At 46.7% G+C, this 26,367-nt stretch overlaps 1 protein-coding gene across 1 annotated transcript in view; it reads right to left on the bottom strand.

Moving 5' to 3' along the window:
- Positions 1–8,114: 8,114 nt before the first annotated feature.
- LOC141077557 (uncharacterized) overlaps positions 8,115–26,367 on the bottom strand; it is a 28,625-nt gene continuing 10,372 nt past the window's right edge. Inside the window, exon 7 of the mRNA XM_073564559.1 lies at positions 8,115–9,612. Within this exon, the coding sequence (XP_073420660.1) occupies positions 8,168–9,612 (1,445 nt within the window). The 3' untranslated portion in view covers positions 8,115–8,167. The remainder of the gene's footprint in view (positions 9,613–26,367) is intronic.

Consider the following 26,367-nt stretch of genomic DNA (forward strand, 5'->3'; position numbering starts at 1 on the left):
TGATCCTTTGCACGAATGACCGCGAGACTTTGTTATCCCTCGAGACCGTGACATCTCGCGGTCATTCACGCAAAGGATCACTGGGACCGGAGCGTGGAGAGAGGCAGGATGGCTGAACGGAACGTCGGAAAGTGAGAATAACTATATTTTTTATTTTGATTCTATTTTTTACAGGGATGGCCAGCGATGACGGGCGCTCGGCATCGCTGTGCTGATCGCTGGTGAAGCTGTCTGTGTGACAGCTCACCAGCGATCACATAGCAACTTACTAGCGATCCTGACACCTTGATATCGGTGTCGGGATCGCTGGTAAGTCGCTTAGTGTGACGGGGCCTTAACACAGTATATAGTTTGAAGTTTGGGATCTGCCAATATGGGGCTAGTTCTCTGACTGTTTCGGATAACATGATACATGATTTTAGGTTTATTTGTCTAGTCTCGCTTGAACATAGGTCAATATTAAAGTCTCCTGATGAGTCGCCTTGGGTGAGGACGATGAAACCCGTAGAAATGAGAGGCTTGGAAATTTGGGATACATGTTTTTTCTATTAAGCTATGTGCACATGGTGCGTATTCTGCTTTGGAATTTTCCACGCAAAATTCACTACATCCGCAGGTCAAATGACCTGCATTTTTCCTGCAGATTTAGTGCATTTTTTGTGCAATTTTACTGCATATTGTGTGCAGTTTTCTCCTGCGGTTTTCCACCTGCAGATTTCTAGAATGGAGCAGGTGGAAAACTGCAGCAAACCCGCACAAAAGTAGTGACATGCTGCATTTTTCATTCCACACCAAATCTGCATGGAAAAAAACGCAGCATGTGCACTGCGGATTTTGTTTTACATACAGTCATATGTTAAAGTTTGGGCACCCCTATTAATGTTAACCTTTTTTCTTTATAACAATTTTGGTTTTTGCAACAGCTATTTCAGTTTCATATATCGAATAACTGATGGACTCAGTTATATTTCTGGATTCAAATGAGGTTTATTGTGCTAACAGAAAATGTGCAATCTGCATTTTAACAAAATTTGACCAGTGCAAAAGTATGGGCACTCATCATTTTCTTGATTTGAACACTCCTAACTACTTTTTACTGACTTCCTGAAGCACTAAATTGGTTTTGTAACCTCATTGAGCTTTGAACTTCATAGCCAGGTGTATCAAATCATGAGAAACACCAAGGTTACTTACCGGTAGCCGGTTTTTCCGGAGCCCATGACGGCACACATGAGAGAGGGGATCCGCCCAGCCAGGACAGGAACCCTACTGAAAAGGGGCGGTACCTCTCCCTCGCTTCAGTTGGTTTACAGAGCATGAGAGGACCCCGGGTTAGTACACATTGTAAAACTATCACCACATTATATCTTACTAAAAAAGCACCCAAACAATAGTGCACACCAAAGGAGTGATAAGGGGGGGGGGATATACAGGTGCCGTCATGGGCTCCGGAAAAACCGGCTACCGGTAAGTAACCTTGGTGTTTTCCCGTCTCCCATGACGGCACACGAGAGACTTTTGTAGAATAAGACACCCTAGGGAGGGACCACCGCTTGCAGCGCCCTTCTACCAAAGGTTAGGTCAGTAGAGGAAGATAGATCAAGTCGGTAGTGCTTAAGTAAAGGTCGAAGGTGAGGACCAAGTAGCGGCTTTACAAATCTGCTCAATCGATACCTCAGCCTTCTCTGCCCAGGAGGCAGCCACGGCTCTGGTGGAGCGAGCCTTGATGCCTTCTGGAACCGGAGCGCCACTTGCAGAGTAGGATAACATAATGGCCTCCCTGATCCATCTGGCAATGTTACTCTTTGCTACCCCGTACCCTTTTCTACTACCCAGAAAAGCTACAAACAGGGACTGATCTTTCCTCCACTGACTAGTTATTGACATTTATTGTAATATGGCTCTCTTTACGTCCAATGTATGGAACTTTTGCTCCCCAGGGTTTTTAGGATTATTACAGAAAAATGGCAAGGAGATCTCTTGAGTCCTATGAAAGTTTTTGGCCACCTTGGGGAGATAGGCCGGGTCTGGTCTTAGAACCACTCTGTCATCCAAGATCTGCGTATATGGAGGGCATATAGATAGAGCATGTAGGTCACTCACTCTACGGGCCAATGTTAAGACTACCAATAAAACAGTTTTAAATGTGAGTAGTTTTGGTGACAGTTCATGTAATGGTTCAAAGGGATCTTTGGTTAAAGCCTCTAAGACTAGATTCAGGTCCCACGGAGTTATCTTTGGGATAATGACCGACCTCGATCTGCCACAGGGCTTTATAAACCGGGACACCCACCTATTGGCCGGTAGGCCGCAGCCATACAGGGCCCCCAGAGCTGAGACCTGGACCCTGAGGGTGCCAGTGGCCAACCCGAGTTGCAGCCCCGACTGAAAGAACTCTAGGATAGGTCCCACTGGAGCTACATCCCCCAAAGACTCCCCCAGGAAGCCTAGGAACTTTTTCCACGTTCTACCGTAGATTTGGGATGTTAAAGGTTTCCTACTTTTCAACAGGGTTGAGACTAACCCTGGTGAGAATCCCTGGCGACTCAGTAGCGCCCTCTCAAAATCCAGGCTGCCCGATGGAAGCCCCCACCTAAGAGTGGACCACCAGTCCCTGGGAGAGTAGGTCTGGAACCTCTGGTAAGATCCATGGATCTGTCACTGACATGAGTCCCAGAAGGGAGAACCAAGGTCTCCCTGGCCAAAACGGAGCTATAAGAATTATTCTTGCGCGATCCTCCCTGATTTTCCGGACTACTACGGGGATCTTTGTTATCAGGGGGGAACTTATAGGCCAGGGAGAACTTCTAAGTTATTTGTAGGGCATCTACTGCGAAGGGATTTTCTTTTGAATTCAGTGAGCAGAACTTCCTGACCTCGCTGTTGCGTGAGGTGGCGAACAGGTCTATTTCTGGTTTGCCCCAAGCCTGAACTATTTGCTGGAAAATTTGGGGGTTTAGGGACCATTCCCCCTGTCTTAGGTGTCTGCGACTCAGGAATTCTGCTTGAGTGTTTTCGACACCCCTTATATGCAGTGCCGTGATGGACAACAGATGTTGTCCAGCTAACTGGAAAAGTAGATTTGGTATTTTCATGAGGCCCCGAGATCTCTTTCCCCTCCCCCGATGGTTGATATAAGTTACCACTGCACGATTGCCCGTCATGACTCGGGTGTGGCGGCCCCGAAGCAAGGGGAGAAAAAGTTTCACGGCTTTCTCTACTGCCCACAGTTCTTTTACATTTGAACCGTGATCCTTTTCTAGCGAGGACCAGGTTCCCTGTATCGAGTGGGATCTCAGGTGTGCTCCCAACCCTGTGGCACTTGCGTCGGTTGTAATGAGGTCCTCGATTGGTTTCTGCCACCGGACACCGGCTGTTAGATGCTCTTCTATAGTCCACCAGAGTAGGGCGTTTCTTACCTCCATGGAGGGACATAGTTCACCCTCTATACGCCCTTTCAATTGTTTCTGCGCTGACAGAACTTCCCACTGCAGTTGTCTTAAGTGGTACTGTGCCCATGCTACCGCGGGTATGCATGATGTCAACGAGCCTCAAAGGGACATTGCGTTCCTCAGTGTTATAGCTGGCCTTTGTATTGCTGTGCGAGCTAGGCCCCTTATTCTGGTCACATTGTTTCCTGGTAGGAGGCAGTGCTGTCGCTCGGAGTCCAGTATTAGCCCTAGGAAGGATTGCACCTTTACTGGTGTTAGTCTCGACTTGGGGATGTTTACTATCCATCCTAGCCTTAGTAAAGTTAATATCACTTCCTTCACTTGGTGTGTGCAATGGGTCTCCGACCTCCCTATGACAAGAAAATCGTCCAGGTATGGGACGATCACCATGTCCCGGGAACGAAGAAATGACATTACCTCAGCCATCACCTTGGTGAAGACTCTGGGGGCTGTAGACAGGTTGAACAGAAGAGCTGCGTATTGGTAGTGTTTGACCTGACCTTGGACATAGAGCACTACTCTCAAGTACTTTTTATACCCCCGGTGGATTGGGATATGATAGTAGGCATCTTTTAAGTCTATCACTGCCATGAGGCAGTGCTGGAACAGGATTTTTGTGGCCGTATTGATTGACTCCATTTTGAAAGAGCAATTGTCTACCCAATAATTGAGCCTCCTCAGATTAAGTATGGTCCTCCAAGAGCCATCTGGTTTTTGTATTAAAAAGAGGGGGGAGTAGAAGCCCCTTTCCTTCTTCTTGAACTGGGACCCCCTGTAGGACTCGTTTTTGCACTAGTCCCAAGACTTCCGTCTCCAGGGTCAGTTGTTGCTCTTGGGCTTTCCTTTGGGGTGTCATTATAAAGGTTCACCTGGGCGGACGGGTGAATTTTATTTATTTTTTTAAACCGTCCTTGATTATGCTCAGGACCCATGTACTGGGGGAGATATTTTGCCCAGGCGGGAAGGAAGAGAAAAAGTCCTCCCCCTACCTCCGACCTGATGTCATTGTGGAGATTTTTTGGAGGAAGTAGAGGGCCCTTTAAACATATAGCCCAATCCTCTCCTTTTAAAGTTCAAATTTTTCCTATCTCCCGTGGGATGACCCCTGCCACATGCTCCCAAAATTTCCTCTAGTTTTTTCCTGAAGAGGAACTGGCCGTCACATGGAATGGAACACAGTCTATGCTTTGATGGCAAATCCCCCGGACACCCTTTAAGCCACAGGGTTTGCCTTGTTGCATTTGATAAGCTTGCCGCTCTAGCTGTCAACCTCGCGGCATCTGCTGAGGTATCTGCTAGGAAAGCCACTGCTCCATGTACCAGTGTCAGACTAGACAGTATTTCGTCCCTAGGAATTTTATCCCTGATCTGGTCCTCTATTTGTTGTAGCCAGGCCATGAGGGCACGAGCGGTACAAGTACCAGCTATTGCCGGTTTTAATCCACCTGCCGATGCTTCCTGGATATGCTTCAGGAACCCATCTGCTTTTTTATCAAGCGGGTCTTTCAGCGCGCCAGAGTCCTCTAATGGTAGAAATACCTTTTTTGAGGATTTAGCTACGGCACCATCAATCTTTGGGATTTTTTTCCAGGTTTCTGAGTCTTTTTAAATGGGTACCACCTTTTTGATGTAGAAGATAAGGCACCCGACCTCTCAGGGTTTTGCCCATTCCCTGTCAATTAAGGCCTTTATCTTATTGACAGGGAAGGTGCGTTTTTTTTTTTTCTTTCCTTTTCCTCCAGTCCTCCCTTAAGGCCCATTGTAGACCTGACAGTTTTGACCAGCTTTTCCACGTCCTCTGTTTTGGAAACACGGACGGCCCCCTATATCTCTGTCTGAGGAGGCTTCGGAGGACTGAGTAGAGGAAGAGGAGGTGGAGGGGGGCAGGGATTTTTCACGGCCTTTTTGCACTAGCGAGGCCTCTGAGTCCCTTGTACGGCTTCTTTTATTCGCCCTTTTAAGGGCTGCCTTTAGGGAGCCTTTCACCTCCTCTTGTATTATAGCCCTAAGGCTAGTCACCAAATCAGGGATTTCATGCCGTATGGCTTTGTTTATACAGTCAGCGCAGAGATCTTTCTGCCACTGACCTGCCAGCGGGTGTCTGCATAGGGTGCATGCTCTATTTTTGCCGCTAGCAACCTCTAGTGATCAAACAGAAAAATTGGAACCCCGTTACCATAAGGGTGACATTCACATAGATCACTCACCACCGCTGTCAATCAAGGGTACCGATCTCGGAGGCTCCTCAGATGCACTTGTGACGCTTTTTCTGGACGTCTCAGAGTCATGCCGGTCGTGTTTACAACTGCCGCTCCCACCACTTGAGCGGCTACTTCTGGTATGCTGGCGGCTCAGCACTGCATCTGGTGAGAGCTCTTGCTGCTGCTCTCTTGCCCCACTTCCCTTGTGAAGTTTTCTGGGCATGAGTGCGCCTTGTGGTCATCCCTCTATCCGAGAGGGATCCACTGCACTCTCAAGCCTCCTCCGGTGCCCATTCACAGCCCCTCACCCCTCCTGCCATGCCGCCGGGATGATCTTTTGCCGGCCAGCGTTTTCCCCATGGGCGCCACCATCTTGGATCCCGGCGCCGCCCCCTACGTCACACGGGCACGCCCATTCCCAGCGTGCCTTGCGCGCGACGTCAGAGGGGCGCGACCCAGGGGCGGCCGCCCCTCCTGGAGCTCCTGGACATCAGCAGAGGGGGGAGGGCGGCGCGGCAGCCACGGGGGAGGGCGGCGCGGCAGCCACGGAAGAGCCCCTGGACCCCTGACTGTGCTGCGCTGACGCCCGCTCGGATGCTGAGCCCCCGGGGGACCCGCGGACGGCACTTCCATCCCCGACGCCCAGCACACAGGCTCTGCCTGATCTTCCACGCTGGCACGGGGGTGGGCAGGTACAGACATCTTGACACGCCGTCTTCAGCACACGGGTCCCTGTCAGGACAGGAAACCCAACTGAAGCGAGGGAGAGGTACCGCCCCTTTTATCTTCAGTAGGGTTCCTGTCCTGGCTGGGCGCATCCCCTCTCTCATGTGTGCCGTCATGGGAGACGGGAAAAAGGTATTTAAGGTGGCCACTTGCAAGTAGTTCTCCTATTTGATTCTCCTATGAAGAGTGGCATCATGGACTCCTCAAAACAACTCTCAAATGATCTGAAAACAAAGATTATTCAACACAGCTTTTCAGGGGAAGGATACAAAAAGTTGTCTCAGAGATTTAACCTGTCAGTTTCCACTGTGAGGAACATAGTAAGGAAATGGAAGAACACAGGTACAGTTCTTGTTAAGCCCAGAAGTGGCAGGCCAAGAAAAATATCAGAAAGGCAGCGAAGAATGGTGAGAACAGTCAAGGACAATCCACAGACCACCTCCAAAGACCTGCAGCATCATCTTGCTGCAGATAGTGTCACTGTGCATCGGTCAACAATACACCACACTTTGCACAAGGAGAAGCTGTATGGGAAAGTGATGCAAAATAAGCAGTTTCTGAAAGCACGCCACAAACAGAGTCGCCTGAGGTATGCAAATGCACATTTGGACAAGCCAGTCACATTTTGGAAGAAGGTCCTGTGGACTGATGAAACAAAGATTGAGTTGTTTGGTCATACAAAAAGGCGTTATGCATGGAGGCTTAAAAACACAGCATTCCAAGAAAAACATTTGCTACCCACAGTAAAATTTGGTGGAGGGTCCATCATGCTTTGGGGCTGTGTGGCGAATGCCGGCACCGGGAATCTTGTTAAAGTTGAGGGTCGCATGGATTCAACTCAGTATCAGCAGATTCTTGACAATAATGTGCAAGAATCAGTGACGAAGTTGAAGTTACGCAAGGGATGGATATTTCAGCAAGACAATGATCCAAAACACCGCTCCAAATCTACTCAGGCATTCATGCAGAGGAACAATTACAATGTTACGGAATGGCCATCCCAGTCCCCAGACCAGAATATCATTGAACATCTGTGGGATGATTTGAAGTGGGCTGTCCATGCTCGGCAACCATCAAACTTAACTGAACTGGAATTGTTTTGTAAACAGGAATGGTCACAAATACCTTCATCCAGGATTCAGGAACTCATTAATAGCTACAGGAAGCGACTAGAGGCTGTTATTTTTGCAAAAGGAGGATCTACGAAATATTAATGTCACTTTTATGTTGAGGTGCCCATACTTTTGCACCGGTCAAATTTTGTTAAAATGCAGATTGCACATTTTCTGTTAGTACAATAAACCTCATTTGAATCCAGAAATATAACTGAGTCCATCAGTTATTAGATATATGAAACTGAAATAGCTGTTGCAAAAACCAAAACTGTTATAAAGAAAAAAGGTTAACATTAATAGGGGTGCCCAAACTTTAACATATGACTGTAGCCTTAAATGCTACTGTACATCACATGCAGTTCTGCGGCGAATCCGCAGGGCAAAATCCGCTGCGGATCTGCAGCAGAATTCGCACCATGTGCACATAGCCTCAGTCACCTTCTGACTAACCTTCAGGGGGTGAATTATTTGTATAATTTTACATTTGAAATTAATAAAGTTTAGTTTTATCCTTTTGTCAGCAAACATGAGGAATGACAAGAGACAACCCATTTAAGAAGATTCAATTTTGGTTAAAACTATTCCAAGACTATGAACATAAAAAAGGCTTCTCCCCTATGTGACATCTCTGATGTTTATTAACAGTTGATTTCCAAGTAAAATATTTCCTACATTAAGAAAATGAAAAAGGTTTCTCCCCTGTGTGACTGCTCTGATGCTTAACAAAATATGATTTGTCACTAAAACATTTCCCACATTCTGGACAAGAAAAAGGCTTCTCCCCTGTGTGGGTTCTCTGGTGAGTAACAAAATTTGATTTGTGCGCAAAATATTTCCCACATTCTGAACATGAAAAAGGTTTCACTCCTGTGTGAGTTCTATGGTGATTAACCAAATCTAATTTCTTGTTAAAATATTTCCCACATTCTGAACAGGAAAAAGGCTTCTCCCCTGTGTGAGTTCTTTGATGGCGATTAAGACGCGCTTTCCATTTAAAACATTTCCCACATTCTGAACATGAATATGGCTTCTCTCCTGTGTGAGTTCTTTGATGGCGATTAAGACGCGCTTTCCATTTAAAACATTTCCCACATTCTGAACATGAATATGGCTTCTCTCCTGTGTGAGTTCTTTGGTGCTTAACAAGATTCCCTTTCAGGTTAAAACATATCCCACATTCTGAACATGAAAAAGGCTTCTCCCCTGCATGAGTTTTTTGGTGTTGAACAAGATTCCCTTTCTGGTTAAAACATTTTCCACATTCTGAACAGGAAAAAGGCTTCTCCCCTGTGTGCGTTCTCTGGTGAGTAACAAAATTTGATTTGTGCGCAAAATATTTCCCACATTCTGAACATGAAAAAGGTTTCACTCCTGTGTGAGTTCTATGGTGATTAACCAAATCTAATTTCTTGTTAAAACATTTCCCACATTCTGAACAGGAAAAAGGCTTCTCCCCTGTGTGGGTTTGTTGATGGCGATTAAGACGCGCTTTCCATTGAAAACATTTCCCGCATTCTGAACATGAAAAAGGCTTTTCCCCTGTGTGTGTTCTATGGTGAGAAACAAGCAGTGATTTATGTGCAAAGCATTTCCCACATTCTGAACATGAATATGGCTTCTCTCCTGTGTGAGTTCTTTGGTGTTGAACAAGATTCCCTTTCAGGTTAAAACATATCCCACATTCTGAACATGAAAAAGGCTTCTCCCCTGCATGAGTTTTTTGGTGTTGAACAAGATTCCCTTTCTGGTTAAAACATTTCCCACATTCTGAACAGGAAAAAGGCTTCTCCCCTGTGTGCGTTCTCTGGTGTGTAACACAATGTGATTTCCATGTAAAATATTTCCCACATTCTGAACATGAGAATGGCTTCTTTGCTTTCGGAGCAGTTTGTTTTTTATTGCCTCTTTTGTGACTTTGATTTCCCTTGGTAGACAGTAATGAATCAGAAGATGGGACCTGTTTCACAAGATCAGATGACAGATCTTTGCTGTGAATGGATGATGGTATATCTGGAGTAACAGCAATTACTTCAGTTGTATCTTGTAGGATCTTAAGATCATCAGATTTAAAAATTGAAGATGTCAGCTGTCCCTCTGATCTCCTGGTACAGTCATCTGCTACGATAAAAAACAATTTTTTTAATAAAATATCCTTGAGTTTTATATTTTTGAACATTTCTACTTAAACTGTCCATAAAAATGGCAAGCTATGTAAAAAACTTTAATTATTTACCAAGACAATGACTGTTCACAGTCTAATAGAAAACCTTGTTGGATGAGCCAGTAGTGTGTGGTGTTCAACTATTTGTTCATTCTGCCTCCCAAATATCAAATAAAAAGAAACCAATCAATATTATGTAGGCGAAAATAATACCAATTCTCATCTCACAAAAAACAAGTCCCCACTCAGGTCCATCTTCAGTCAATGGAAAAACAGATAAGGCAGATTACAGTTAATGCTATAGTTAGGGTTCGTGTTGGGGCTATAGTCAGGGTTACTGTTCGGCTAAAGTTAGGGTTAGGGTTTATTCTAAAGAATTTCACTTTTCTCAATTATCTCCCCAATAATTTCATCACGTCAGAGTTTTTTGCTTCCGTAAAAAAAAATAAAAACGAATAAAATGGCCCGTCAGTATTATAGTGCCGAGGAGGCTTATGCACTTTTATGTTCTGACAGTGAAGAAAGTGCAGTGTCAGGGGGGGCGTGGCCTGAGGGAGATGTGAGTGGACGCGTGCTGAAGGAGCTCCCGCTCGATATAGGACAGTTTGATAGATTGCAGCCACTATTTAGCTGTCAAATTCACATTTCTTGGAGAGGGTGCTGACCCTGACCGCAGGCTCTGTAAATCAGGAGTGCACAAACAAATGGCAGAGAAGAAAGGAGGCAGAAGACCGGCTGGGGAGTCGGAGAAGAAAGCATAAGATGGCGCCGGTGGGGAGAACATAATGATGGCGGGCCCGGAGGATGGGGGAATCCCCAAGAAGTCAGATGCCGCATCTAAGCTGCGGAGGTTCGCCAGGCTGGAGGAAGACACGCAGAGTCCGGCACATGCAGGTGGAGGTCAGCCTGCGGAGGAGCCAGAGGAATCTGGTGTGGAGGAGGGTAAGGACAGTGACTGCGGGAGCCGGGAGGAAGAGCAAGGAACCATGAGGTGGGAGAGTGGAGGTGAGCTGGAGAAATGTAAGCGGCAAATGGGGGGGATGGTGATCCCAGAGGAGCCCACATTAAAAGACTTGTTCAGGCTGGCACTGCACTCTCACACTACTATTACTGATGTGGCAACACAGCTGGGGGTCCTGCAGGCCAGTATGTCTAAGTTACAACACTCTATACATGTCACTAAGGAGAGTATGGGGGAAGCTGAGAAACGTATTAGCACTGTGGAAGATACTATCGCAAAATCTGACAAGCAGCATCAGCGTATGGCCACTGCAATATCAGCTGTGCAGGCAAAGACTGATGACCTAGAGAACAGGTCAAGACGCAACAATGTGCGGATCATTGGGGTGCCGGAAAAAACTGAAGGCTCTGCGCCCACCGAGTTCTTTGAACAGTGGCTGTTTAACACTATTGGCCAGAATAACCTGTCCCGTTTATACGCTGTGGAAAAAGCTCACCGCGTTCCCGCATTTCCCCTCCCCCCTGGTCGTCCCCCAAGACAGGTGCTTGTCAAGGTTCTGCATTATCGGGACAGGGATGCTATTCTTCGCTTTTCCAAGAATCATCTGGACCTGAAAATCAACAGCGCCAGGATTTCCATTTACCCGGACTTCTCTATGGAGGTTCAAAAGCAAAGGACCAAATTCGTTGACATTAAGAAGAGGTTGAGAGCTCTGGGTGTGCCGTACGCAATGCTATATCCGGTTAAACTAAGAGTGGTAGATGAGGACACTGTCCATTTCTTCCCGGATGCAAAGGAGGCCCTCAACTGGCTGGACATCAATGAGACGCGTCTCCGCAAGGAGAATTCTAAGGACTCCGCTGGCTGACTGAGTTGACTTGTCCTTTAATCAGGACGGGACTTGTCCTTTAATCGGGACGGGATCCTACATATATCCGCTCTTTCTTCCTGTATACCTTTTTCTCAGGAGGAGGACCCTCCCTCTCATTTTGGGAAATAATCTTGCTGTGCTTTGGAGGGGGAGGGAGAAATTTTACTACCTCTTTCTATTTTTCTAGTTCACATGTTCTAGACATGTTTAAGGTATTTAACAGAAAGTTAATGTGAATGTTTTATGGTTAACTGTTGAGAATTGTTTGGCTGCAATCACTAGTCATATGCTACTCCCAGAGGTTGGGGAGTAAAGCAGGCTTGCTTCGGTCAAGTGGATACTCTGAATCGGATAAAGTACGCCCTCTCCTCCGTGACACCTGGAGGAGATGGAAAGCTTGAGTTGGGTGAAGTTTGGGTATGGTGGGGGTGGGGAGGGAGGGGGGAATGTTAAATTATTGTCTATGTCACACAGGTTTGAGTGGAGACAGCCTTACTAATTCACAATTGTGGAAATGGATGGCACGGTATTTGGGGCTGCAGGGTAATGGCGGATAAAATAAAGATAATAAGTTGGAACGTTAGGGGGTTGGCATTCGGAGTAAAAAGACAGGCAATGTTTACGTTCTTGCTCGATGCCAAACCTGCAGTCATATGCTTGCAAGAAACCCACTTAATAGAGAGTAGAACGCATCTTCTCAAAAAAGGGTGGCTGCAGGCAGGGTAACATGCAACATATTCCTCATACTCATGGGGGGTCAGTGTTCTTGTTCACACAGGTATGCCTTTTGAACAGTGTAAAGTGATTATAGATCCGCTGGGACGGTTCGTATGCTTGCTATGTAAATTGTCTGGTATACTGATGTTACTGATCTCGATATATATCCCTCCGCCGTATTGTGGGAAATTGCTGCACAAGGTCATGGAGGTAGTGGGTGATTTCCCGGGGATTCCCTTTCTGATAATTGGCGACTTCAACAATGTTCCAGATGCCCATTGGGACAGGGGTGGTCGGGAGGCGCGGAGACTGGGAGGTAAATGCACCCCCTTTGGGGCGGTTCTGAAGGAGACTGCACTAATAGACATATGGAGAATCCATCACCCCGGAACCTATAAGTACTCCTGCTTTTCATCTGCCTCTGCCTCGCTGTCCAGGATTGATCTGGCTCTGGGGAATGGTCCGATGTTAAGTCTAGAGGGTGAGGTAACTTATTTGGCTAGAACTCTGTCGGATCACTCGCCTATGTGTGTGGTGCTTCAGGGGCAGGGCTCCGAATTTTCCAGGAGACCCCTGTGGAGGCTACATCCGTTCTGGCTCCAGCTGATTGATCTGGACGGCCATGTGGGGGCTGACCTGACGGAGTTCTTTAAAATTAATATGGGCTCGGCCTCGGTATTAATGGTATGGGAAACCATGAAGGCCTTCTTTAGAGGGCTGTGCATTAAAGACATATCGCTAGTTAAGACCGAGTCGGGCAGGAGAGACCTGGAATTGATTAGGTCATTAGAGGGAGCAGAGGCGGCACTAATTGAGGAGCAAACCCCTGAGGCCCGGGACCGTTTGAGATCAGCGCAGAGAGAGGTTTGCAATATGACTATGAAAACTGCCGAGAGGAAAAGGCTGTTCTGCACAATGAAGTTTTTCGAGGAGGGAGAGAGAGCGGGTCACCTTCTGTCCAGGGTGGTGGCGGCCCAAAGGGAATCGGCGTATATTGCTAAATTAAAGGGGAAAGACGGATGTGAGCATACAGGCAGTAGGGCCATACTGGAGGTGATGATGGCATTTTACTCCAATCTGTACCAGTCACACGTGCAGCTGTCGGAGGAGGAAATTGATAACTTTTTAGTGGGGGTGCAGCTTCCACGGCTCTCACTAGTGGAGCAGAGGCTTCTTGAGGAGCCCTTTGATATGGAGGAACTTGAGGCAGCTCTGGCCTCTGTACCTAGTGACAGGGCCCCGAGGGGGGGACGGTTTCCCAGGGGAAGTCTACAAAAAATACAAGGAGGTGCTGCTTCCCAAGTTGGAGGTTTACTCTACGGGTTTGGCGGGGGGGCGAGCTGCCCCGTTCCATGCGAGAGGCGATAATTGTTGTCCTACCAAAGCAGGGAAAAGATTTGATGGACCCAGCTTCATATCGTCCGATCTCTTTGTTGACCACTGACATTAAGTTATTGGCCAAAATGCTGGCGAACCGACTTAACAAGGTCATCAAATCCCTAATTCACCAAGACCAGTCAGGGTTTATGCCCAATAAATCCACAGCTATAAATCTCCGGCGATTATACTTAAACATGCAGGCGAGGGCGGATAATATGGGACAGAGGGTAATAGTTTCCCTAGATGCCGCTAAGGCGTTCAACAGTGTGGAGTGGAGGTATTTGTGGGCGGTAATGAGAACCATGGGATTTGGTGATCAGTTTGTGAGTTGGGTGCGTTTGCTATATACATCCCCTAGTGCTAAAATACGGGTTAATGGTTTGCTGTCTGAGAGTTTCTCCCTATATAGGGGAACGAGGCAGGGGTGTCCCCTGTTCCCCCTGCTGTTTGCGATTGCGGTAGAGCCGTTAGCGGCAAAGAATCGGGGTACTACGGATATCCGGGAATTCCAATATGGCTGCCACGTAGAGAAAGTTGCTTTATATGCGGATGATGTGCTGCTGTTTCTGGCTGATCCGAGTGACTCCCTGAGTTCGGCTATGGCAGTTATTGGTAAATTGGGCTCTATTTCTGGACTGACTATCAACTGGGATAAATCCGTGTTGCTTCCCATGGACTTGGCTGCTCCCCTGGCGCTAGACCCTGGGACCCCTTTTAGGGTGGTTAGGTAGTTTAAATATTTGGGCATTGTGGTATCGGCTAAATTGGAGGAATATGAACGGCTTAATCTTACCTCTCTTATCAATAAGTTTCAACAAAAAATTGGAGCATGGAAGAAACTATTCCTGTCTGTGGCAGGTAGAGCAAATTTATTAAAAATGATCCTCATGCCCCAGCTCCTATATATACTTCATAATACGCCTGTTTGGTTGGCGCAAAGTAAATTCTACCGGATTGATTCTCTTTTCCAGGACTTGATCTGGAAGGGTAGTAGGGCACGCATTAAACTTGAACATCTACAGAGGTCAAAAGAGGAGGGGGGCCTGGCAATCCCAAACCCGTGGGTTTATTATGTGTCATCCCAATGTCAGCATATGGTGGGGTGGGGGGAGCCAACTCAATCTACATTGGCCAGGAAGGTCCTTGAGTTTATAGTGGGCAGAGGTCCACTGCTGGCCAGTCTAGAGGCTGGTAGGTTCTGGGTGAACCCTAAAAGGCTCCCGACGATCGCTGTGGTGGACAAGATTTGGCAAAGAGTTAGACAATGGAGGGGCATTACGGAGTTCACGCGCTTTTCGTCGGTTTGGTTTGATCCGAGACTGGGGGAGTTAATATGTTTGAGGGGATTTGCTCAATGGAGAAGGGTCGGGATATGGCTTGTGTCACAGCTGTTGGTTGACGGCATGCTTAAGACTTTTGAAGAGATCAGGAGGGAGTTCCCTGTTAGTCAATCTCTCTTCTTTCAATATCTGCAGCATGCAGTCGATCGACAGAGAAAAACATAAAGAATAGTGGTTCAATCAGATGTGATGGTGAATCTTATAGGGTCACTGAGGGGCACTAGGGGTTTCATCTCCCTCGTATATAGGGTTTTTTTGGATTCATTCCTAGTAAGGCACCCGGCTAAGTCCAGAGAAAAATGGGAGGAGGATGTGGGACCAATCTCGGATTCTCAGTGGGAGAGCGTATTACAATTCATCCCCAAGGTCTCTATGAGCGAAGCCAGGAGAGTCTCACAACTCTACCTAATACATAGGGTTTACAGGACCCCGGTCTGGATGAAGAGGGCAGGCCAGAGGGGAGATTCTTGCTGCCCGCGTTGCTCTGAGGATGGGGCAGATCTCCTACATATGATGTGGTCCTGCCCTGCCCTACAGAACTTTTGGGTACAAACACTTAATTTGACTCAGGAGGCAATGGGAGTGGATCTTATAAGGAACCCGCTGACGTGTGTACTGGGATGCATGGAGGATATTGCAGTTGATGAGTGGGGGAAGCTGACCATAGCCAGATTCCTATATGCTGCCAGAAAGCTCACTGCGGCCCACTAGTTAGATGACAAACCGCCAGTTAGACAGGAACTGATTAATAAGGTTAACTTCATTATTTTGATGAAACAGAACATATATGCGAAAAGAGGTCAACACATGCAGTTTGAGAATGTGTGGCGTGGCTGGATGGAGCGCCCAGGCCTGGCTTCAGAGGCTCTTATGAGAGAAAGAATGCGTCTACCTACGCGCCCTTGACCCTCTGTGTTGGTACTTTAAACAGGGATCTTAAGTGGCTGTCTCGAAAAAAGATTCAAAATGTGACATGGTGTGTGATAAGTGCAATGATTTAAAGGGATGGGGTTAGGGTGGATGGGGGGAAGGTAGGGGATTTAGGATGTAAGTACAGTTATATCGCCTGTCAGGTTGAACATGGTTTATATTATATGGTAAAGTTAAATGTATTGTCAAAGTTTCATGCTGACAACTTTTAAATAAAAATCATCTGATTTAAAAAAAAAGTGCAGTGTCAGATGGCAATGTGGATTTCGAGGGCTTTAGAAGCAGCGACAGTGATAGCTTATAAATGAGCAGTGATTCTGGTCCATCCTCACACACAAGGACCAGTACAACAAGAAGGACAAATAGCACTTCTGGAGAAATGTCTCCAACTCAGGGAACAATGCCCAGTACTAGCGCTGTCCCTAGTGCTCCTGAATTGGTGCACACCAATGTCCAAGGGGCTTTGCCTCTTGATGTAGCATTTCCCAGATGGGAGGCTTCAGATTTGGCTACTCCATTCATCTCTAATTTTAATGCCATTCCTGGTATAAATGTGGAGGTGGAAAATTTTGGACCAATTACTTTTTTAATTTGTTTATTGACAGATATTTATATCACTCCTCACCCAACTGCCTCCAAGACTTCGCCGAATATCCCCATCCTCTGGAATTCTTTGCCCCAACATGTCCGACTATCAACCACATTCAGATCCTTCAGATGGAACCTGAAAACTCACCTCTACAAGAAAGCTTACAGCCTGCAATGACCCTGCTACCTCCTCAACACTACCGGAGATATCGCCTCAACCAACCCCGGAACTGCTGCAACCCACCAACCTACTGTCTCCTTCCCCACCATCTTGTAGTATGTAAGCCTGAAAGGGCAGGGTCCTCTGCCCTCTGTATCACCCTGTCATTGTTAGTTTGTTTACTGTAAGTGATATCTGTAATTTGTATGTAACCCCTTCTCATGTACAGCAACATGGAATCAATGGTGCTATATAAATAAATAGTAATAATAATATGCGTCCCAATTCATCAGCCAGAATCCACGATCCTATTATGTTAGGTCAAATTTACAGTATGGAACCAACTAATGTCCTAGAATGGAAAACATTTTTAGGACTTACATTCGCTATGGGGCTTGTTAAAAAAATGAGCATTAGGTCCTATTGGTCCAACCGCCCTGTTCAAGCCACCCCTATTTCTGCCGTTCTTCCTAGCACCTGTAATGAGATGCTCATAAGATTTTGGCATTTTAACGACAATAGTCAATGCCTGCCCAGAGATGCCCCAGAACACGACAGACTATTCAAAATCAGACCCATCATCAAAGACTTGACAGAAAAGTTCTTAAAGCTTTACACCCCAACAGAAAACATTTCCATTGATGAGTCCCTTGTAAAATTCAAAGGAAGACTGCACCTCAAGCCATTTATTCCTTTTAAGAGGGCAAGATTAGGAATAACGCTCTATAAAATGTTTGAGAGTTCAACCGGATACACATCAGCTTTTCACATTTATGAGGGGGAAGACAGCCAACTAAACCCACCAGGATGCCCTACTTATCTGGGGACATCTGGAAAAATCGTTTGGGAGCTGATAACTCCATTTTTACAAAAAGGCTACAATCTGTATGTTGACAACTACTACACCAGCATACCCCTATTTAAAAGTGTGGTTGTACATAACATAGGGGCTTGTGGGACCATTCACAAAAACTGTCAGGGGTTTCCACAATCATTGGTCAGCAAAAAGTTCCGAAAGGGGCAGTCAGGGGCTTTACACAATAGAGAGCTGCTTGTCCTTAAGTATAAGGATCCCACCAAGGACAACATCTGCAAGGAGTTTGTATGTTCTCCCCGTGTTTGCGTGGGTTTCCTCCGGGCACTCCGGTTTCCTCCCACACTCCAAAGACATACTGACTAGGGAATATATAGATTGTGAGCCCCATCGGGGACAGTGATGAAAATGTGTGCAAACTGTAAAGCGCTGCGGAATATGTTAGCTCTATATAAAAATAAAGATTATTATTATAAGGATAAAAAACATATTTTATCCTGCGCTCGATCCACACAGATGCCACAAGGGCCACTGCAGAGCAACAGGGATCCACAACTCCAAAACCTGTGTCTGTCACTGACTACAAAAAATATATGGGGGTGTGGACCTTGCAGATCAGGTTCTACAGCCATACCAGGTATCAAGAAAATCATATATCTGGTATAAAAAGTTAGTCATTTATTGGTTTCAGGTGGCCACATATAATTCTTTTGTGTTATACAAAAAAGCTGGAAATGCAGATACTTTCCTTGATGTCGTGTATGTTCCACGAGAGAAATGAGGCATGATACCGCTATTATTACCCACAATGCCCATCATTGCCAGCCTTATGCCTCCATGACGGCTTTACAATCTTCCACACAGAACCACGTTTTTGAACTGTTTTGACATTCAAGCATTTGGTTTATTTAGTGACAGACACATTTGAGTAGAGCTGACTTAACAATTTCCGGGGGTAGGTGGGGGGAGGTCTCCAGAGACACAAGCAGGGCACAATATATTGGGCACTACAATGATACTTTTGCAATTTTTGCTCTAAAACTTCCACTACGTGTTTCTGGAAATCATTCATGTAGAGAAAATGGTCACTATATCCGTAGATGAATTCCCAGAGGGGTGTCATTTCCAAAAAAGGGTCACGTCAAGGGGGATTTTGTTACTCTGGCACTTATCGGCTCTCCAAAGTGTCATAACAGCAGAATCCCCCCTGAAGTGACCCCATTTTGGAAATGACACCCCTCTGGTTTAGTGGTAAAAATGTAATTATTTTCTCTTCACTGCCCAATGGTATAATTTTCTATGGAACAGCTGTGGTGTCAGTATGCTCACTGCACAACTAGAAGAATTCATTCAGGGAAGTATTTGGTAAAATGCAGACACTTTTGGGGGCTTATGCTTTTCTGGGACCTCAGGGGCTCTGACAATGATGTCACCCACAAACAATTCCAGCAAAATCTGCTCTCCAATATGGCGCTCCTTCCCTTCCGAGCTCTGCCATGCGCCCAAACAGTAGTATTCTCCCACATATGGGGTATCGGCGTGCTCAGGAGAAATTGCACAACACATTGTATGGAGCAATTTCTCCCGTTACCCTTATGAAAATGCAAAATATGGAGCTAAAAAAATTTGGGAAAAATGTTATTTATTTCCATGGCTCTACATTATAAACTTCTGTGAGGCACTTGGGGGTTCAAGGTGCTCAATACACATCTGGATAAGTTCCCTAGGGGGTCTAGTTTCCAAAATGGTGTCACCTGTTGGTGGTTTCCACTGTTTAGGCACATCAGTGACCTAAATAAAGTCAAATGGCGCGCCTTCCCTTGGGAGCCCTGTCGTGTGCCCGAACAGTAGATTTCCCCCACATATGGGGTATCGGCATGCTCAGGAGAAATTGCAAAACAAAATCTATAGTCCATTTTCTCCTGTTACCCTTGCAAAAGTAAAAAAAATAGGTGTAAAGGAAAATTTTTGTGAAAAAAGTAAATGTTTATTTTTCCTTCCATATTCCATTCATTCCTGTGAAGCACCTGAAGGGTTAATAAACTTCTTGAATGTGGTTTTGAGCATCTTGATGGGTGCAGTATTTAGAATGGAATCTCTTTTGGTTATTTTCTGTCGTACTGACCCCCCAAACTCACTTTAAATGTGAGGTGGTCCCTAAAAAAAACACCAAGGTTACTTACCGGTAGCCGGTTTTTCCAGAGCCCATGACGGCACACATGAGAGGGGATCCGCCCAGTCAGGACAGGAACCCTACTGAAGATAAAAGGGCGGTATCTCTCCCTCGCTTCAGTTGGTTTACAGAGCATGAGAGGCCCCCCGGGTTAGTACACATGGTAAAACTATCACCACATTATATCTAACTAAAAAAACACCCAAACTATAGTGCACACCAAAGGAGTGAAAAGGGGGGGAATATACAGGCGCCGTCATGGGCTCCGGAAAAAACGGCTACCGGTAAGTAACCTTGGTGTTTTCCCGTCTCCCATGACGGCACACATGAGAGACTTTTGTAGAATAAGACACCTTAGGGAGGGACCACCGCTTGCAGCACCCTTCTACCAAAGGTTAGGTCAGTAAAGGAAGATAGATCAAGTCGGTAGTGCTTAAAAAAGGTCGAAGGTGAGGACCAAGTAGCGGCTTTACAAATTTGTTCAATTGATACCTCAGCCTTCTCTGCCCAGGAGGTAGCCACGGCTCTGGTGGAGTGAGCCTTGATGCCTTCTGGAACCGGAGCGCCACTTGCGGAGTAGGATAACATAATGGCCTCCCTGATCCATCTGGCAATGGTACTCTTAGCTACCCCGTGCCCTTTTCTACTACCCTGAAAGGCTACAAAAAGGGACTGATCTTTCCTCCACTGACTAGTTACTGACATATATTGTAATATGGCTCTTCTTACATCTAATGTATGGAACTTTTGCTCCCCAGGGTTTCTAGGATTGTTACAGAACGATGGCAAGGAGATCTCCTGAGTCCTGTGAAACTTTTGGCCTACCTTGGGGAGATAGGCCGGGTCTGGTCTTAGAACCACTCGGTCCTCCAATATCTGTGTATATGGAGAACATATAGACAGAGCTTGAAGGTCGCTGACTCTTCGGGCTGATGTTAAGGCTACCAGTAAGACAGTTTTAAGTGTAAGTAGCTTTGGTGACAGCTCTAGTAGTGGTTCAAAGGGGTCTTTGGTTAAGGCCTCTAAGACTAGGTTGAGGTCCCAGGGTGGTATCTTTGGGATAATGACCGGCCTTGACCTGCCACAGGACTTTATGAATCGGGACACCCACCTATTGGCTGCTAAGTTGCAGTTATATAGGGCCCCCAAAGCTGAGACTTGAACTTTGAGTGTATTTGTGGCTAACCCCAGTTGTAGCCCCGACTGTAAGAACTCTAGGATAGGTCCCACTGGCGCTACATCCCCCAAGGGTTCCCCCAGGAAGTCTAGGAACTTTTTCCACGTTCTACCGTAGATTTGGGATGTTATAGGTTTCCTACTTTTCAACAGGGTGGAGACTAACCCTGGAGAGAATCCCTGGCGACTCAGTAGCGCCCTCTCAAATTCCAGGCTGCTAGATGGAAGCCCTTCACCTGAGAGTGGACCACTGGTCCCTGGGAAAGCAGGTCTGGAATCTCCGGTAGTATCCATGGATCTGTCAATGACATGAGCCTCAGAAGGGAGAACCAAGGCCTTCTCGGCCCAAATGGAGCTATAAGAATTATTCTCGCTCGATCCTCCCTGATTTTCCTGACCACTACTGGGATCATTGTTATCGGTGGAAATGCATAGGCCAGGATGAACTTCCAGGGTATTTGTAGGGCATCTACTGCGAAGGGGTTTTCCCTTGGGTTTAGTGAGCAAAACTTCCTGACCTTCCGGTTCTGTGCGGTAGCGAACAGGTCTATTTCTGGTTTGCCCCAGGCCTGAACTATTTGTTGGAAGACTTGGGGGTTTAGGGTCCATTCCCCTTGTTTTAGGTGCCTGCGACTCAGGAAGTCTGCCTGTATATTTTCTGCCCCCTTTATGTGCAGTGCTGTGATGGATAACAGATGTTGTTCTGCTAGCTGGAAGAGTAGATCTGATATTTTCATGAGGCCCCGAGATCTCGTTCCCCCCTGGTGATTGATGTAGGCTACTACTGCTTGATTGTCCGTCATGACCCGGGTGTGGCGGCCCCGAAGAAAGGGAAGGAAATGTTTCACGGCTTTTTCCACTGCCCATAGTTCTTTTACATTTGAACCGTGATCCCTTTCTAGCGAGGACCAGGTCCCCTGTATTGAGTGGGATCTCAGGTGTGCTCCCCATCCTGTGGCACTCGCGTCTGTTGTAATGATGTCCTCGACTGGTTTTTGCCACGGGACACCGGCTGTTAGATTCTTTTCTACAGTCCACCAGAACAGGGAATCTCTTACAGCCACTGAGAGACATAGTTTGCCTTCTAAATGCCCTTTTAATTGTTTCTGTGCTGACAAAACTTCCCACTGTAGTTGCCTTACGTGGTACTGCGCCCATGCATGATGTCAGTGAGCCTAAAAGGGACATTGCGTTCCTCAGTGTCATATTTGGTCTTTGTATTGCTGTGTGAGCTAGGCCTCTTATCTTGGTCACTTTGCTCTCTGGTAGGAGGCAGCGTTGTTGCTCGGAGTCCAATATCAACCCTAGGAAGGATTGCTCTTTTGCTGGGGTTATCCTTGATTTGGGGATGTTTACTATCCATCCTAGTCCTACTAGAATTCCTATCACTTCCTTCACTTGATGTGTGCAGTGGGAATCCGACCTCCCTATTACCAGAAAGTCGTCTAGGTATGGGACGATCACTATGTCCCTGGAACGCAGAAAAGACATTACTTCGGCCATCACTTTGGTGAATACTCTGGGGGCTGTAGACAGGCCAAACGGAAGGGCTGTGTATTGGTAGTGTTTCACCTGCCCCTGGACATGGAGCGCTACTCTCAAATATTTTTGATATTCCCGATGAATTGGGATATGATAGTAGGCATCTTTTAAGTCTATCACTGCCATGAGGCAATGCTGGAACAGAATCTTTGCGGCCGTGTTGATTGACTCCATTTTGAAGGACCAATTGTCTACCCACTGATTGAGTCTCCTCAGGTTGACAATGGTTCTCCAAGAGCCGTCTGGTTTTTGTATTAAGAAGAGGGGGGCGTAGAACCCCCTTCTTTGTTCTTGCACTGGGACTTCCTGTAGGACTTGTTTTTTCACTAGTCCCAAGACTTCCGTCTCCAGGGCCAGTTGTTACTCTTGGGCTTTCCTTCTGGGTGTTATTATGAAGGTATGCCTGGGCGGACGGATGAATTTTATTTTTAAGCCGTCCTTGATTATATTTAGGACCCATGTACTGGGGGAGATATTTGCCCAGGCGGAATGGAAGACAGAAAGCCTTCCCCCTACCTCCGGCCCAACGTCATTGGGGAGATTTTTTGGAGGAAGTGGAGGGCCCTTTAAACATATAGCCTGATGCTCTTCTTTCTTTAAAGTCCCAGCTTTTTCTATCTCCCGGGGGACGACCCCTGTTAAATCTCCTCCTCCGAAAGGCCTGCTTTTTGGGTTCTCCCGGAAATCGGGGAAAGCTCTTCTTCCTATCTCCCGCATGTTCCAAAATCTCTTCTAGTTTTTTCCCGACGAGGAATTGGCCATCGCATGGAATGGAACATAACCTATGCTTCGATGGTAAATCTCCGGGACACCCTTTAAGCCACAGGGCTCGTCTTGCCGCATTTGACAGACTTGCTGCTCTAGCTGTCAACCTTGCAGAGTCTGCAGAGGAATCCGCTAGGAAAGCCGCTGCTCCGTGCACCAGTGTCAAATTAGACAAAATTTCATCCTTAGGAACTCTATCCTTGATCTGGTCCTCTATTTGTTGCAGCCAGACCATAAGGGCACGAGCGGTACAGGTACCAGCTATCGCTGGCTTCAATCCACCTGCTGAAGCTTCCCAGATGTGTTTTAGGAAACCGTCTGCTTTTTTATCAAGCGGGTCTTTCAACACGCCGTAATCCTCTAATGGTAGGGATACCTTTTTTGAGGATCTGGCTATGGCCCCATCAATTTTAGGGACTTTCTCCCAGGTTTCTGAATCCTTCTGCTCAAAAGGGTACCTCCTCTTTGATGTGGAAGGTAAGCCCCCTGACCTCTCCGGTTTTTTCCATTCCCTGTCAATTAGTGCTTTTATTTTATCATTTACAGGGAAGGTACGTTTTTGTTTTTCCTCCAGTCCTCCAAACATTACATCCTCTAATGATTTGGGAGCTTTTTCCTCTTTAAGGCCCATTGTAGCCCTAATTGCTTTGACCAGCTTTTCCACGTCCTCCGCTGGAAAACATGGACGGCCGCCTATATCGCTGTCCGAGGAGGATTTTGAGGACTGGGTAGAGGAGGTGGAGGGGGACAAGGGTCTATCCCGCCCCTTCTGCCTTGGCGAGGCCTCTGAATCGGAGCTCCTTCTACGGTTTCTTTTCTCTTTCTTTTTAAGGGCTGCCTTTAGGGAGCCTTTCACCTCCTGTTGTATTAACTCTTTAAGGCTAGCCACCAAATCAGGGGTCTCCTCCTGTATAGTTTTGTTTATACAGTCAGCGCAGAGGTCTTTCTGCCACTGATCTGCCAGCGGGTTTTTACATAGGGCGCATTCTCTATTTTTGGTTTTGCTGCTGGCCTTCCTCGACCCCTATTGATCAATCAGAGAAAAAGGAACCCCGTTACTATAAGGGTGACATTCACGAAGATCACTCACCACCGCTGTCAATCAGGGGTACCGATCTCGGAGGCTTCTCAGATGCACTCGTGATGTTCCTCCTGGACGCCTCAGAGTCATGCCGGTCGCGTTTACGACTGCCGCTCCCACCACTCGAGCGACTGCTCCTGGTATGCTGGCGGCTCGGCCTGGCATCTGGCGAGAGCTCTTGTTGCTGCTGACGCTGTTGTCGCTGCTGCTTACGCTGCTGCTGCTGCTCGTCTTGCCCCACTTCCATCCTGAAGCCTTGGGCATGAGTGCGTCTTCTGTGGTCATCCCCCTTATGTAAGGGGGAGCCACTGCACTCTCCGCCTCCTCTGGTTACCCCACAGCCCCTCCCCCCCGTCATGCCGCCGGGATCTCCTTTCGCCAGCCGGCGTTGTTCTCTATGGGCGCCGCCATCTTGGATCGTCGGCGCCGCCTCCCAACGTCACGCGGGCACGCCCCTTCCCAGCGTGCCCTACGCGTGACGTCAGAGGGGGGCGACCCGGAAGCGGCTGCCTCCTGACGCTCCTGCGCCGCTTCTGGGCCTGGCAGAGGGGGAGAGGGCGGCGCGGCAGCCACAGCAGAGCCCCAGGACCCCAGCCGTGCTGCTTCTGCGCCCGCTCGGACGCTGAGCCCCCTGGGGACCCGCCGACGGCGCTTCCCCCTCCCGACGCGCAGCGCTCAGAAAAACCAGCCTGATCTTCGACGCCGGAACGGGAGAGGGGCAGGTACGTGTGACCGCTGTCTTCAGCACACGGGTCCCTGTCAGGACAGGAAACCCAACTGAAGCGAGGGAGAGGTACCGCCCTTTTATCTTCAGTAGGGTTCCTGTCCTGACTGGGCGGATCCCCTCTCATGTGTGCCGTCATGGGAGACGGGAAAAAAACGGTTTTGTAAATTTTGTTGTAAAAATGAGAAATTGCTGGTCAACTTTTAACCCTTATAATTTCCTAACTAAAAAAATTTTTTTCAAAATTGTGCTGATGTGAAGTAGACATGTGGGAAATGTTATTTATTAACTATATTGTGCAATACGACTCTTTGATAAGGGCATAAAAATTAACATTTTAAAAATTGCAAAATTTTAAATTTTTTTGCCAAATTTCCATTTTTTAACAAATAAATGAAATTCATATCAAATAAATGTTACCACTATCATAAAGTACAATATGTCACAAGAAAACAGAATCACCAGGATTCGTTGAAGCGTTTTAGAGTTATGACCTCATAAAGAGACAGTGGTCAGAGTTAAAAAAAAATTGGCCCGATCACGAAGGCAAAATCTGACTTCTGGCGTAAAAGGGTTAATATTTTGTTGAACAACCTTTTGAGGCAATCACTGAAATCAAACGATTTCGGTAACTGTCAATGAGACTTCTGCACCTCATTTTGGCCCACTTCTCAAGAGCAAACTACTCCAGTTGTCTCGTGTTTGAAGGTTGCCTTTTCCAGACGACATGTTTCAGCTCTTTCCAAAGAAACACAAAAGGATTTAGGTCAGGGCTCATAGAAGGCCACTTCAGAATAGTCCAATGTCTTCCTCTTAGACATTCTTGGGTGTTTTTAGCTGTGTATTTGGGTCATTATCTTGTTGTAAGACCCATGACCTGCAACTGAGACCAAGCTTTCTGACACTGGGCAGCACATTTCTCTCTAGAATCCCTTGATAGTCTTGAGATTTCATTGTACCCTGCACAGATTCTAGACACCCTGTGCCAGATGCAGCAAAGCAGCCCCAGAACATAACAGAGCCTCCTCCATGTTTCACAGTAGGGACAGTGTCCTTTTCTTGATAAGCTTCGTTTTTCCATCTGTGAACATAGAGCTGATGTGCCTTGCCAAAAAGTTCCCTTTTTGTCTCATCTGTCCACAGGACATTCTCCCAGAAGCTTTGTGGCTTGTCAACATGTTGTTTGGCAAATTAAAGTCTGACTTTTTTATAATTTTTTTTCAACAATGGTGTCCTCCTTGGTCGCCTCCCATGAAGTCCACTTTGGCTCATACGACGAATGGTGCGATCTGACACTGATGTTCCTTGAGCTTGAAGTTCACCTTTAATCTGTTTAGAAGTTTTTCTGGGCTCTCTTGTTACCATTCGTATTATCCGTCTGTTTGATTTGCCATAAATTCTCCACAAGTCCCATGGATCTTACATTTCTGAATAATATGTGCAACTGTAGTCACAGGAACATCAAGCTGCTTGGAGATGGTCTTATAACC

Source organism: Dendrobates tinctorius, unplaced genomic scaffold, assembly GCF_039654945.1.
Source record: "Dendrobates tinctorius isolate UK_male_01 unplaced genomic scaffold, ASM3965494v1 ptg000456l, whole genome shotgun sequence".
NCBI lineage: Eukaryota > Metazoa > Chordata > Amphibia > Anura > Dendrobatidae > Dendrobates > Dendrobates tinctorius.